This window comes from Equus quagga, chromosome 9 (assembly GCF_021613505.1).
Source record: "Equus quagga isolate Etosha38 chromosome 9, UCLA_HA_Equagga_1.0, whole genome shotgun sequence".
In the NCBI taxonomy this organism is placed as follows: Eukaryota; Metazoa; Chordata; class Mammalia; order Perissodactyla; family Equidae; genus Equus; species Equus quagga.
The window spans coordinates 115,937,790-115,952,933 of NC_060275.1; the positions used below are offsets into that span (position 1 = coordinate 115,937,790).

Here is a 15,144-nt window from a genome sequence, read left to right on the forward strand (position 1 = left end):
CCTGGATTATCTAGCTGGGCCCTAGATGCCATGACACACGCCCTTACAAGAAAGGCAGAGGGAGATATGACACAGTTGGAGGCAGAGATGGGAGTGATGTGGCCACAAGTCAAGGAATGCCAGGAGCCATTGGAAGCTGGAAGAGGCAGGAAGGATCCTCCCCTGGAGCCTTCAGAGGGAGCACGGCCCAGCCCGCACCACGATCTTCACTTCCAGGCTCTAGAACTGAGAGAATAAATTTCTGTTGTTGTAATCCACTTAGATTGTGGTGATCTGTTATGGCAACCCCAGGAAACCAAGACAGTGACCAAGAGCCCAAAGGAAACCACAACTAAACATCTGGGCGAGGACAGGCCCATCAGCCTCTACCGGAACCCTCTCTTCACCACTGAGTTCACTGTCTCTGGGCAGGGGCAGGTTTGCTGATATATTAGTTTTTTGCTGCTGTGTGACTTTTAGCAGTTAAAATAACATGCAGCTGTTGGCTCACTCTGCATGGGTCAGGAGTCCAGGCTCAGCTTGACTGGGTCCCCTGCTCAGCATCTCACAGAGATGTCAGCTGGGCTGTGTCCCTTTCTGGAGCTTAGGGTCTTCTTCCAAGTCCAGAAAGTTATTGGCTGAATTTAGTCCCTTGCAGTTGTAGGACTGGGGCCCCTATTTGTTGTTGGTGTCAGCTGGGGGCTGCTCTCACCTCCCAGAGACCCCTGCAATCTCCTGCCACATGGCCCCCTTACAACTTGGCGGTTCACTTCTTCAAGGCCAGCAGGAGAATCTATCTTTTCAGGGAAGGCCCAGGCTCATCTCTTCATTCCTGCCATATAATGTAACATAATCGGGGGTGAGAGCCCATATCTTCACCATATTGTATTGCTTTACTCCTTATCATGGGGTGGGGATTGTACCAGAGTGTGACACACCTGGAGATCCTCCTTCCTGGGTCTGCTCTTTGCAAGCTTTTGATTTCTTTCCAGTTCCCCTCCTTCCACACCTGGAGTCTGCCACCATCACACCATCGTGATCATTGCTCGCGATGGAAGACAGAGCCAATGCCACTAAAGTCTTGGCATTTACCTTTTCGCAATTTAAAGAGAGAAGCTCAAAGAGATGACTTTTACTGGGAGAGCATGGAATAATCTGGCAACCCAGGAAAGAGCACCGAAAGTCCAAAACCATATTTGGTTCCTCCTGGAGGTTCTGAGGGAGAAGCCATCCTGGGCCCTTCTCCCAGCCTCTGGTGTTGCCGGCGATCCCTGGTGTTCCTTGGCTTGTAGACACATCACTTCAGTCTCTGCCTCTGTCTTCACATCACCTTCTCCCCTGTGTCTGCATTTCTCAAATCTCTCTCTGCCTTTCTCTTATAAGGACACCTGTCACTGGGTTTAGGGTCCAACCTAGGTCCAGGATGATGTCATCTTGAGATCCTTAACTTAATTACATCTGCAAAGACTCTTTTCAAATAAGATGGCATTCACAGGTTCTGGGGGTTAGGACTTGGACATATCTTTTTCGGGAACACTATTCAACCCACTACTATACATGTGTGTGTATACATATATATTTTTTTCCTTCATGTTCCAAGATAGTACCTAGTTCTTAGAGCCACCACATGCATATGAATATGTAAATACATTTCATACTTCTAAGGCAATGTGACTAGAAGTAACGAGGCCCCCATTTCTGGTCCCATCTTTACAGTATATTAGATGCTGACTCTGGACTCTGAGTTTAACTTCCTGCGCCTTAAAACACCTTTCTGAAAAATGAGGTCCCTAGGTTATACTTCCCTTGCCATAGAGAATCCTTTCACTATTGGGAGTCGTTGGAACAGGCTGGTTTTAAACCCCTCTATGCAAAAGGAAGGAAGTGCGTTTGAACAGGCTCCGAGCTGAGGACTCAGCCTGGGGCCGACGGAACTAGATTAAATGGTGAGGTCATTCCCAGGATCTCCGAGGCCCTTTCTAGTTCATTTATTAAGTAAATAATTGGCATGAAGATTAGAAATCACAGTCTTTGCTTTTATTTCCAACACTAACTTTCCAAAGTAAATTTTGGCAAGCTCCAAGCTGTCATTTACTACAAACAGCGTCCATTCCCACTGTTTGAATGTGGGAAGGTCGGACCCCGGACGCCAGGAAGTCCAGGGCTCTGGGGACAATAGACAGAGGACAGAAGCACCCCAGCAGGTGAGGACAGGAGCTCTCAATCACAGAAGAGAAGAGAAGGGAGGAGGCATGTTGGACGAAACTGCATGTTGTTTCAGAAATTAATATGTGTTATGGAAAAGCAATGCCAGAAAATGTGGAAACTAGAGTAAAGTGAGAAGAAAGCCCTTAAAAGGATGAGAATAAGATTACATAAATCAGACATATGTGTGTGTGAGTAGATACACAGAATTTGGTCCTGGTCAGAAGTACTGTCAAGTGCAAAATGATCTGTATTATTTAAAAGCGGAAAACTTTGGAAAGCTGTAGCTAGAAATAGAAGTTGTAGCCCGAAGTTAGAGATTTAAAGGTTATTTTAGAATTGACTTTGTTTAATGTTTTAGTGACACAGGAAAGTAATTGACCATGGTTAAGCAAAATCAATTACACATTTAACGCCTGTTCCTGTCTATAAGCTTGGTGTGTGCTGCCACTATATCTAGCTCTCGGCGTTGCCTGTGAAGATGACAAGAGGAGACAGTTCCAAAAGTTCTCTGAGAAACTGCAAACTTCGCAAATGTAGAAAAAGAAAAAAAGAATAGGAATGGTTCCCTATGGGGAAGTTTATTCATGTTGTTTAGAATTATTTGATTGGGTTTGACCTTCAAAATTATTTATTAGAAAACCTTTCAAGACTCAGAAAAAATCTTTTAAAAAATGCTCTGGGATAAGTTTAAGCAAAAAGAAAAGCTGTGCTTTCAAAGCCCACGGTGTCTTGACCCTGTGGCCTCTGTGCCGGCCGATCCCTGCAGGGGTGCACACAGCCCCTGCACGTGAAGGCTGAACGGCTGAAACACGGTCGATTGAAGCTCCATTTTGACAGACTGTGTACACGTCTACCTCAATATCTCTACCATTTCCCTGTGTTTGAGTACAAATAACTTGTTTCCATCAACATGTAGCATTTATTCTGGCATGAAAATAGAACTCTTCAAGACAAATACTGAAGTGACAAAGCAGAGGTGAAGAGCATGCACTTTGTGTAGTTCTGTCCAGCTCCTATCCTACTGACACAGACACCACACCTTGAGTTCTTAGTGTTAGGGTCCGGGTGCAATCCTGTTGGGTCTTTTACATTTTTTTTGGTGAGGAAGATTGGTCCCAAGCTAACATCTGTTGCTAATCCTCTTTTTGTTTGAGGAAGATTGTCCCTGAGCTAACATCTGTGCCCATCTTCCTCTACCTTGTATATGGGATGCCACCACAGCATGGTTTGATGAGCTGTGTGTAGGTCCATGCTTGGGATCCGAACCTGTGAACCCCAGGCAGCTGAAGCAGAGTGCGCCAGCTTAAGTACTATGCCAGCAGGCTGGCCCCTTTTACTTTTGCCTTAAGAAAACTATGTCCCTGGACACACATTACCCAAGCTACTGCAGTCAATGCTCCTACCCAGCTGAGGTGGGATCCACTCTGGGGAGAATGTGTGATTGGGCAACCACCCATTTCCATCGCTCAAGAGAAATCCAGAGTCAACGCCCTGTTGATGGAGGATCTTTGGTGCCTTCGTCCAAAGGAAAGGAGGCAGGTTCCCCTGGGGTGAAACAAACAGACTAAAGCAGATCCTAACAGTCAACTCAAGCTGTCGACTCGGCTGTGCCAGGTCAGTCTCATTGTTATTTCCAAAATAATGTTTTGAGTATCAGTTACACGCTAGGCATGGGGCTCCATGGGTCCTACATAAAGCCTCAAAAGTAAACAGTGACTTCCTAGGTTTAGTTTGGGAGCTGGAAACCAAGTGTCTGGGAGGCGAAGTTCCTTATTCACATGGATAAGAGGCAGAGGGGATTCAAGACCGACTGACTCCAAGGCTTGCGTCTATTCGATATCAAAATAGTCACATTTCCGGGCCGGCCCCGTGGCCAAGTGGTTAAGTTCATGAGCTTTGCTTTGGCAGCCCAGTGTTTTACCGGTTCAGATCCTGGGTGTGGACCTAGCACTGCTAATCAGGCCATGCTGAGGCGGCATCCCACATAGCACAACTAGAAGGACCTCCAACTAGAATATGCAACCATGTACTGCGGGGCTTTGGGGAGAAGAAGAAGAAGAAAAAAAGAAGATTGGCAACAGATGTTAGCTCAGGTGCCAATCTTTACAAACAAACAAACAAACAAACAAAATAGCCACATGTTCAGATTTTAAAAGAAAAATGTAGTCTTGATCAGAAAATGATCTCAAACATTGACACAAGGGCCGAGAAATTCCTCTGATAAACAGTTTAAAATAAAAACTGAAAGTCAACTTATTTACTAGTGTGAGGTTAGCTGAAGTACCCTTTAAATAAATTGAGCTTAGGATCTGTGAAAATCGTCACTTTCCAGAATTACTACTCTCTAACGGCTTTGCAGAGAAGAGTCTCTGTAATTCAGCATCAGATAAGGCTACAGTATTGTGCTAAGCACACAATTTCAATTATGCGGAGAAACTTTAATGGGAATCTTTGGCAAACATGTTTACAAATCTTTATAATGCAAATGGCAGCGGAAGGAGAAATCTTCCAGATCACACTGAGCTTAATTAGATTTGGTTCAGTTACATTTCATTGATTTTTATAGAGAATACCCATGACATGCTTCAAAGTTTTCATTTGGCAAACCACAAATAAATCAAAGCACAGAAGATCAGAGGACACCACATGACACAAAGCTACTCACAATGGGCCACAGAGAATAAAACATACGGAAATCCAGAGAAATCCTGACAAATACTGAACACAGACCGTGCAAGGAAGCAACAAACATTCCATAGAAACACATTTATTGGTTCTAAAATCTTGCTTTTCAGAATCACTGTTTTTCTCATTGGGACAGTGCCGCTAGATTATTGGACTCATGCATTCACTGGCTTCCAGTTGTCAACATTTCTTCCCTATTTATTTTATGGCACATGCAATTTTACCCCCTCTCCTTTTGAGGATCACAGACTAGGACAACTTTGGCAAGAGTATACACCAAAGCCTCAATTTGAATTTTGGTGATAGTCTGCAAGTTTCCAGTAGCCCATGGCATACAGATCAGCACCCTGCCGTGGTCATAATAGCAACAACGTCCATGAAATAAAACCACGTCAGCAGAGGAGGCAAGCAGGACTGAGAGCAAGCACTTCAGGTTACAGCAGCTCTATTTTAGCTCGATCAGTGTCAACACTAGGGCTTTCTCAAGATCTAGAGACACAAAGTGACTGTTTGTCTACAAAGTAGGACGGCCACTTAATTTACCTCCAGGAGAAGAAATGGGAAGCATCCTTCTTCTTTTAACTCTGCAGGAGAAGCAGGGTGAATTCGCAGTGGGAAGCAGTGCGAGAATTTTTTCCCTCACTACATGCTGCCTTACCGACTCGAGAGGATGACCTCGGAGCCCAACTTCCCCAGTCCACTCTGCTATTTGTCTAGCCCTGCTGTGACCTTGAAACAAAACATTGCTTCCCCTTGGATCTACATTCAGTTCCAATACTCTGTCTTGATCATGTCTCCTTGGCAGGCACACTTTGCCCCTGTGCTTCTTCTGGAACCAAGCTGACGTGGCTTATTGCCTTCCCAGTGTTTGTTTGACTTTTCCAGTCCGTTGGCCATGTCTTGTGAGAGTCGGATGGCCCTAGGGTGAACGATACTCAATACTATGTAAACTGGAGGCTGCAAAAATCAGAAAGATAAGGTAGAACACAGCATAAAGCTAAGGAATGGAGCTGCAAATTATTTACTGTCTTTGAAGAAAAAGAACTATTGATTGTGATCACGTGAGCTGAGCTCCAAGCCCCTTGCTACAGTTCCCCGAAGCAGTCAGGAGTGGAAACTCTGCCCTTTGCACCAACTTGCTTTTGACACGTAAGGGGTCACCTTTGGTGGTTCCTAGCCAGCTTGGAAGACTGACCTGTGGCTCTACTGCCCCAGTGGTGGGCTGAGAAGTGTGTGCTTGGATGTGGACCATGTGAATTGCCAAATGGTCTGTGGGAAGCATCATGAGGGATCAGAAAGCACCAGCAAGACAGGGGCCTTGGCTTCAGCCCTCCAGGTGACTTTGGAAAAGACACTCAACCTCTCTGGGCTTGTTTTCCCACTATAGAGTGAATGTATAAATGTAGACTAAGTGGGCTCCCGGATTCAATGGTTCTACCTTCACTCTAGTTGGGAAGGAAGCTCTGCCTCTGTAGGAAGCAAATCCCATTAAAATTTTGCACGCTATTCGAAAGGTTCAGGCAAAACACTGAAATATGGCTCTTAGGTAAGAGGCCAGCCCCACACGCCATGGGAGCCTGTGAGGTTGGACTGCTTACTGCCTCCTGAAATCAGATCTACGGACAGGGTCCCCACAGGTGAGAAGTGGCAAGGAGCTGCCCCGCCTCCTCTCCAGGCCCAGTGTGGATGAGACCATGCCCTCTACCCGGGCGTCCCTCTACCCGGGCGTCCTCAGCCCTTCCCCTTTTCCACACTGTCCTCTTCCCTCTCGCCCAGCCATACCTCAAACCTGACTTACTCAGTGAAATCTTTCCTGGTTACCAATCAGGAAAACTCTGGGTCTGCACAGAGTCTGCACTTTCTGCAGTGCAATTCGGCATTTAGTTATCTTTCATCTCGACTCACTTGTTGCTTGTTCTTGGGTGTTATTCTCGTCTTATGAGTTCCTCCAGGGAAGGAGACATGTCTTAAACGTCCACATTCTCTGTATCTGAGTGAGTGGGGAGATGGTCAATAAAGTTTGGTTGATCGACTTAAGGGGGATGGGGACAGAAAGCTGGTATACGATTACAAGGTCATTGTCTTTGAACCATTGTAATTGTTCAATCTGAGCCTTTATCCAAGTGTGTTCTAATTAAAGCCTGTTGTTGTAATAGAAATTTCCCAGTACTATACAAACGACATGTAAATTTCCTATGACAACTTTTGGTTTCCCAAGTACTTTCCTTCATAGTTTCGGTCAATTCCCACACCGATCCTATAGGACTTTACAGCCAGGGAAACTGAGGCTCAAGCAGATGAAATGAGCTGCCAGAGTCCAACAGACACAATGGGTAATTGTCTTTCTATCCCAGGCTTTTTTCACTAGTCCACATATTTTCCTCTCAAAAAGTAAAGTTGAGTTTTGTTAGATGGAGTGAATTTTGGGAACTGGAAAATTTAGGCCTAAACCCTGTTTCCTCTGAGTAATGGATTTTAGAGATTGTGAATCTTCTAAGGACTTTGCGTGTGTGCATGTGTGTAGGTGTGTGGGGACCTGGGGCAATCGCCTTGCTGCTCATGTGGAACTTCCTAGGGCATAAGCAATTGTCCGTCTTCAGAAAGCGAGCCAATAACCCGCGTGCGGTTCTTACCCACAGTGGAGGGGACAGCAAAGAGGAGGGGCGACCAGGCCAGGAAAACGGGTGGACAGGAAGGAGTTTTGCACCGATGGAAAGAAAGCACACATGTGTCTGTAGCTTTTTCTTCCTTTGGTTCTGTGGCTTCTGGCTGGACTTGGGTTCCTGCAGATCAGTGAGGGTGTGGAGCTGGAGGGACGAGGACATCGGCACCCTCGTCTGACTCCTTCCCTGCTGTCTGTCAGAAGAGGGATGATTTCTCAGCCTGCGTGGGAACATGACCTCAGCCGGCAGGCTTGCTGGCTCTTGGGCGAGCCTCCCTCCCACACGGGGCTCCGGAGGCAGGTGCCCACTTCAGAGGAGGGACGAGACTGCAGGCAGGACCCACCCACGGGAGTCATGGGGGCACGTCCACAGCCAGGCCTGGCTGTTTGACAATACCCCGTGCTTGCCTGTGACGCCTGCAGCCACAAGGAAGGGAGTTCTTGCTTCCAACTAAGAGTCAAAGCAACAGTTGAGTTATAAATTATTCCCCACTGCTTTTAAAATGAGAAATTCTTACCCATTTAAATGAAAAAATGGCATTTCACTAAAGAATAGATTTCTTCTATAACTTCTAGTTTCTAACAAGCCTAATGGAAATACCATGTGAAAGAAATCGATTTCAGGGTGTATGGAGAGGTGGAAATGGAGCCAAATATCTCCCCCGTTGCTGTCGGCTGTAACCGAGTATCCCTGCGGATTATAACATCTCCCGGCTGCACCTTGAGTGGGACAGCCTGTGGACAAGCTCTCCAACCAGCTCCAAGAAACAGCACTGAAGTGACCCAGCTTTGCTCTGTAACTCCAAATATATGCCTATGTTTCCTAAAAGAAAGTTGCTTTTAATTTTACATTAGACAAGGAAAATATTTGGAAAGAAGTAAACTCAGGTGCTTTCCATAGCAAACTATTTCTGTCTTAGCTCTTTAATGCCCACGTGTAATTCCATTATGATGAACAGCACGAGGGTCCAAGACCATCTGCTAAATGCCAGGTTTCCAGGATGGAGAATTCTGCCACAGAGGATCAGATGAGTGAACGCTTTAAGTTCATTGTCATCGAATTTCATGACCCTTATTACTCAGAGGGAACATAAGCAGGAAGTCATGCATTCTCAGTACACTGCCATTTTGGCTGGACAGAGCTGCCTGTGTATTTGGGGCACATAAGAAAGTGGTAAAAAAAATAAAAGCATCAATAAAGGGCAGATTTGGTGAATGGCCCATCGTGCTGGGAGGAGCCGACTCCCATCCTTTGAGGTGAGGTCTCTCAGATCTCTGACAATACTGGAACAGGTCCCCAAGTAGCCAAAACTGCCTGAAGAATTTTCTATAATCAGCAAAGAAGAATTTTTTTTCCTTCATAGTGATAAAATAAAGTTGGCAACATTTGGATTTGGCCAAATCATCCCTTAATGATTTCGGTTAATTTCTAATTGTCTCCCTGGTCACTTCTGGGAACGGTTTTAATCCACTGGCTTTTTGCAAAGACCATGAGTTCCTAAGACTCATTTCCTGTACCTTCCTGCAGAATGCTATCATGGTATTGGTGGGACTTGAAATACTAAATTTTTAAAATAGATTAAATATTTTGAATGGAAGGATAGCCCACAATGATTGGATTCTTGAGGCAGTGTCTCAGGTATGCACGATTTTATTTAAAATGTGTCCAATAAGATTTTCCACTTGGAATGAACAATTTTACCTCTTTCCGCATATTATTATAAACAGTATTTCCTCATCTCATGGAGTTTCTTAGAAAGTTCTAAGTAACTTAACAGAAGAGAGAAATGAAACTGTGGGGAGATTAAATAACAGGAGGTTTATATCACGGTGAGGGGGCTCACGCATCCCAGCCTCAGGGGACACACAAGTGACTACTGGGTAAAGAAATAAACCCGGTCATGCAAATCGTCGTATGATCACTTGGTACCCTTTGGCAGTTCTGGCATTCCCTAGCACATAGAATAAAATGAGTCAGATGACTTCAGTGAATGGGAAATTGTCTTTTGCTTTTGGTGGTGGGTTGACCAGCGGAGAGAAGACAGGAACACGATGTATGTAATCATAGGAGCATTTCAGAACATCGGAGGAAACTGTCCGCATTTGACCCTCCGGTGCTCTGAGCCCCAGGGAGGGCGCACCTGGTGTCTGCACCGTCGTGTGCCCCATGGTGGCCACAGCACCCCCTGCCTTTCATCGAAGGGCGCTGGTTTCTCTGTGGACAGCCGCGCACCGCAACATCAGCAGAGAGAGCACATTTTAACCAAGTGGGCAGTTGTTGTTTTAAATCACCAGAACCTGGCAATATGAAATTTTTGTTTTCATGAGCCAAAAGTCATAGCACAAATGAGGTCTACATGTCGTCACATGGGGCCACAGAAAGACACACGTCTTCAAGTTATGTTGACCTGCCAGGAAGAGAAACAGGGATACAGAGCACAGCAAACATGTACCGGCTATGCGGGGCGTTCCTATCAAATATGAACGGCGCCATTTACATGTAGATGGGTCGAACAGCGGGCGTTGAGTTTCCTGCCCACTCTTTGGAGCTGCTGTCATGGAAAGAAGCTCAGGGCGATGTGACTGGGGCGGGCAGAGGGGCAGGCAGGCGGGGACATGTCACCATCTCAACATTTGTTCTAAAGTGACTTAGAGATGATCATTCATTTATAATCGAAACCTAATCCCGAACAGCGTTGGCTCCCTCTTTCTCTCTGTAAACACGTCTATTCATAAATAACTTAAACGTCTCCTTGGCATTCAGGATTCAGTTCCGGCTGGAGTAAAAAAGGATGGAGGATGCTCAGCGTTGAGGAGAAGATGTCGGGTATCTGTGTGTGTGGAGAGGCGGCTTAAGCGTCTAATGCACGTTGCAAACATCAGCCATCAGAGACGGGAGGGGTGACCCAACCGTACTTTTCATGAGTCTTCACCAAACTCTTAAAGGTCGCTTCAGCTTCCTTGCGACTGAAGGATTTTTTTGATTTGCCGGCTTTTCTACAGATGCGCCCCTGTGTGAGAGGAAAAGAAAAACCAGGTTAGAACCCCAGCAGTAATCCTGTTTCCTGCCCTCTTTGTTAAAACCACACAAAACCATGGGAATTTCTGATGTCTGTGTCAATGTGATGTATTGGCCCAGAGAGATAAGGAGCGTTACAGCTTTGCCACAAAACAGATGGGGGAGGCCAGTGGCTGGCAATCCTTTGGGGTGGGGAGAGAGATGCTTGGGGTGCTGTCTTCACAAACCCACAGCCTTGGCCCTCTGAACCTCCTTATCCAGGAGGCTGGAGAGCAACCTCTGCTCCCGTTCCCGAGATGGCGCTGGGAGGGCGAGCTTTAACCAAAGAGCATCTATGCAGAACCAAGCGTGTTGTCCCCAAGGCAAAATCCTGTTCTAACTTCCTTTCCCTCCCACCAAAGAATGCCTTTCATTATAACTTTCAGCTCCTCTTCGATAACAGCAGACATATATGTTTATCTATAGATGTGCATATTTATATATTCACACTCATATTTTAAAACTCTTAAAATTTAAGCTCAGAAGCAAGTAGTGAAAGTCTTGTAAGTCATGTCGCCTGGGAGCCATTTCATGAGAAGATGGTGGAGCCATTTTCCTGGAGGAGGAAGGCTGCCCTCGAGTCGCGAGGGAAGGGCTAAAGGCGAGGGGCCAATGCTTCCTTAGAAAATCCCGGGAGATGGGGGGGCCTGGGGAGAGTCCCCTCACCCCCCACAGTGACCAGTGTGTCCGGCTCGAAGGATGGAGGACTCGGGTGTGCAGTGGACAAGAGGGTCTGATTCGTCTTAGGATGGGCACAGAAGGCTCTAGACCACAAGAGAGAAGGAACCAGAGGACCCTACTGATGTGTCCGTGATTCAGGCCATCGCCACCCTTCCAGAGAGCCATGGGGAATGAGGCTTATTTGACATCAGAGGGAATGAGCAGACTGAAGACAGCAAGCAGTTTGGGCGGTGCTGGGCCCTCAGTCAGATAGAATTGTCGCAGCTCTTATGAGTCCAGCCTCAGTCATTCCTCATTATGCCTCTTGATGGCAGATCAGCTCAGACCCTCTCAGCCTCTCAGCCATTTCCTTGCACTTGACTTCCCTCAGCCCTCCTGGAGGATCTGCTTGTCTTCTTGAGTGTCGCATGCATGCATTTTGCAGGTGGGGCAGAAATGCCTCCGAAAGCCCCGGCTGAGTCTCCTCCCCTGGCAAGCACATGCACACTATTCTCAACAATCTCTTGCTGTTGATGAGCTTTTGTTGACAATCCTCTCTACACGGGCGCTCTGCATGCCCCATGTGGAATATTTTTGTTATAGCACACCTGCGGGCAGGTGTCACCTGTGTTGTAAGGTGACCTGAATCAGAACCAGGCCTCACCACCAGCGGCCTCACTGGGCCACATCACATACCTGTTCCCTTGGACAGGTACTGAGGGCCTCAGGTCTACGTGGCCATAGGTGCGCAAGGTCCACGGAATCTTAGCTGTCTCTGATAACACACTGATAACTCTGGTGGGAAGACAGCTGTACTGGCCTCTTAATTCTTGGGGAAAATGGCACTCAACCACTAGAAACTTGGAACAGAAGACTGTTTTGTGTATTTAAATTCAGAGCATATGGTTCCTCTTCCACTACTCAGACCAATGCCCAGTTGAGGAGTCAGAAATCCAGGTTACAGTTCTGGTCTGCCCCTCTCTGCCTCTCTCTAGCTGAACTTGTCCATCTGCCGATCAAGGGCAGGACCACGCCTTCTAATATGCTGCGGAGCTCACATCAGTGAGCTGCTAAAAGGGTGAAGGGGGACTGGAAGAGAAGACAGAAAACTGCGATTCACTGACTTCTAGAAACTTCCCCCCATTTCCCCAGGATATGATTCCTAGTTTTAATTTTATAGCTTCCTGCTTTGCTTAGGTGGTGCAGTTGCTCTTGATGAAAAATGACCACCAAAAGCTCATACGTTTATAATCATCACCATCACGGGCTGAGATCAAAGTGCAAAGTTGTTTCATTAAACACATGCAAATGCATCTTTGCAGAGATGTCAGCATCAATTTCTACATCAAGCAGGAGCAAATATCAAGGGCTATTTTTCTTGCCTAAAATTCATATTCTAACCATCTCTATCATTCTTTTCTATAATACCAAGAATTTATGGTATGATTCGAGAATTCTGAGCTAAAAGCAGCCAGACAAATACAGGCTCACCATAATTTTGAATATTCTGTCCCTTTGGGCAGGAACATATACTTTGCCTATTCTTTGTGAAAGTCCCAATTGTTATAAAAAACAACAGACAAAACCCCAAATGAACAGACCACTCTTTGTTGCCTTTTCTTCCCGGGAAGAATTATGAACACAAAGCCCTAGCAGTCAGTCAATTCAGCACCAGGAGACAGAGCCTGCTGCAAGCCCGTCGGCGGTCTCCCGCCTTCCCCGCGCTCAACCGGCCCGGCCCTAAAGAACGCTCCACTCGTCTCCTAGATCTCACAGCCAACTTTGCAGTTAACAAATATCTTTTCATAAACCGCCTGTCCTCCTCTGATTGGCTGTTTGAATATCACCCAGTGAAACAGTGTACTTGAAAACCATCACTTACATTTCCTGGCTCTGCCAGGGTGGCTGGGCTGTTTTTGCTGAAATGGCCTTGAGGTGCCCACTGCCCAAGAAGAGGAGGATGGCTCCATCCATCCGGGGCTCCTGACGGTCCATGGCCATTCTGATGCTGAGCTGGCTCCCATTAGACCTTCCAGGGCACAATCTCCTGGAGTCTGAACTTTGAGGGCACCTTCAGCCTAACTCCTCTGACTCTGTATTTCCTCTATAAAGTAGGGACGATACTCGCTTCACAGCATGATTATGAACATCAGATATGACAGTGGATTTGAAAACACTTTGAGAATTTTAAAGTCTATACAATTAACTAAGAGCTGTTTTTCTTATTCTCATAGCATTCATATTTCTCCCTTGTCTGCTTCCGTTTAACTAATAATCCGAGTCTCTTCTGTAGATTTTCCTTTGAATAACTCTTGTTTCTCCTAAAATACCTCTACTCGTGTTTAATGCTAAAAGACCTGCATGTGACACTTGACTTGACCCACCGGAACATCTGTGTTATCATTTAGAGTTTAGGTAGGTACGCAATCTCTCTCTCCTGAGCCACAGAACGTAAACAGATAGTTAGCTGTGAGCAACCATAGGATTTTGCCCTAATAACCTTAAGAATCTCACCAAGATATCGACGCAGAAAGAGCTAACGAGAACGCAGTTCTCCAGGGCTGTGTCTGACAAACAAAGCCCTTAGTTGGTGCTTTGGTTTGACCTTTTTCTTTTCTTCCGGCCTTTTGGGGGCCAATCGCAATGATGCATCATGAAAACATCTCCACACAGCTAATACGCGGCCCCAAGCTCAAGTCCTCGGTTCAGCTGCCTGATCTCACGTGGTTTTCATTACCCCTTGTGTACATTGAGTTTCAGCCTGGCTTTGCCACTTCTGCATCCCCCTCATCCACTCATCCACTCATTCATTCATTCATCCTGTATGTTGGGTGCTGGGTTTAAAAAGACACAGTGATCCTGGTCCTTGCCCATAGCAGCTTAGAGTCCATTACGGAAAATAATGGAGGTGTTGTAGCTGCTGAGACGGAAGGCGCACATCAGGGTCTCTCAGCCTCGATACTACTGACGTCCTGGGCCAGATGACTCTCCGTTGTGTGAGGGGCCGTTCTGTGCACTGTGGGATGTTTAGCAGCGTCCCTGGCCTCCACCATTAGAGGCGAGCAGCATCCCCTAAGTTATGACAACCACATTGTCTCTAGACATTGCCAAAGGTCCCCTGAGAGGTAAAAGCACCCCCAAATGAGGACCGCTGGGGTGGAGAATAAAGATGGCCCAGGGCAAGGGGGAGTCAGTTCCTTCTCTACTTGTTTAGCAAACAATGGCTGTACGTCTTCCCCGAGTTAAAAGCGGCCTGGCTCCTAGGACTGCTGAGCTTTCCAAGGCGGAAATAATTCTGGTCCTCACGGAACTTACAACTCAGAGAGGAGGATGCAGTCTGCTGCAGGGGAGACCAAAAGAAAGCGTGAGGGAGAGGGTGGTGGTGGATGGCTGCACATCCGAAAGATTTCCACGTCTAACGACGCTTGAACTGAGCCTTGAAATATAGGTGGTAGGCGTTTACCAGTCCATGGTGGTGAGGATAAGGGGGTTCCAAACCATAGGCTGAAATATCCGGCTGTATTTAGAGAATGATGGGCAGAAACTTGGGGAAGCTGGAGCATGAAGCGTGTGCCTGTGTGTGTGCACATGTGTTGCGGTGGGAGTGCAGAATTCAACAGCTCTGGCTTCAAATCCCTGCTCCAACACTTTCTGGCTGTGTGACCTTGAGTGAGTTACCTAACCTCTCTGAGTCTCAATTTCCTCAGCTGTAAAATAAGCATATAATAGCATCACATGACACTGGATTTTTATAAGGATTTAATATGTTAAAATACATATGATGCTTGGCACAGTGCCAGGCACAGGGTGAACACAATAAATGGGGCTTTTTACTTTCTAAACTATCATAGAAGGTCTTATCCTCTGGCAAAATTGGTTTCATTCTGTTCTC

The 15,144-nt window shown here is 46.4% G+C and overlaps 1 protein-coding gene across 1 annotated transcript in view; it reads right to left on the minus strand.

Annotated features, from left to right (window-relative positions):
* Window positions 1-9,169: 9,169 nt before the first annotated feature.
* Window positions 9,170-15,144, minus strand: part of UBE2QL1 (ubiquitin conjugating enzyme E2 Q family like 1) — a 43,863-nt gene continuing 37,888 nt past the window's right edge. The window contains exon 2 of the mRNA XM_046671765.1: window positions 9,170-10,545. Coding sequence (XP_046527721.1) covers window positions 10,414-10,545 — 132 coding nt within the window. The 3' untranslated portion in view covers window positions 9,170-10,413. The remainder of the gene's footprint in view (window positions 10,546-15,144) is intronic.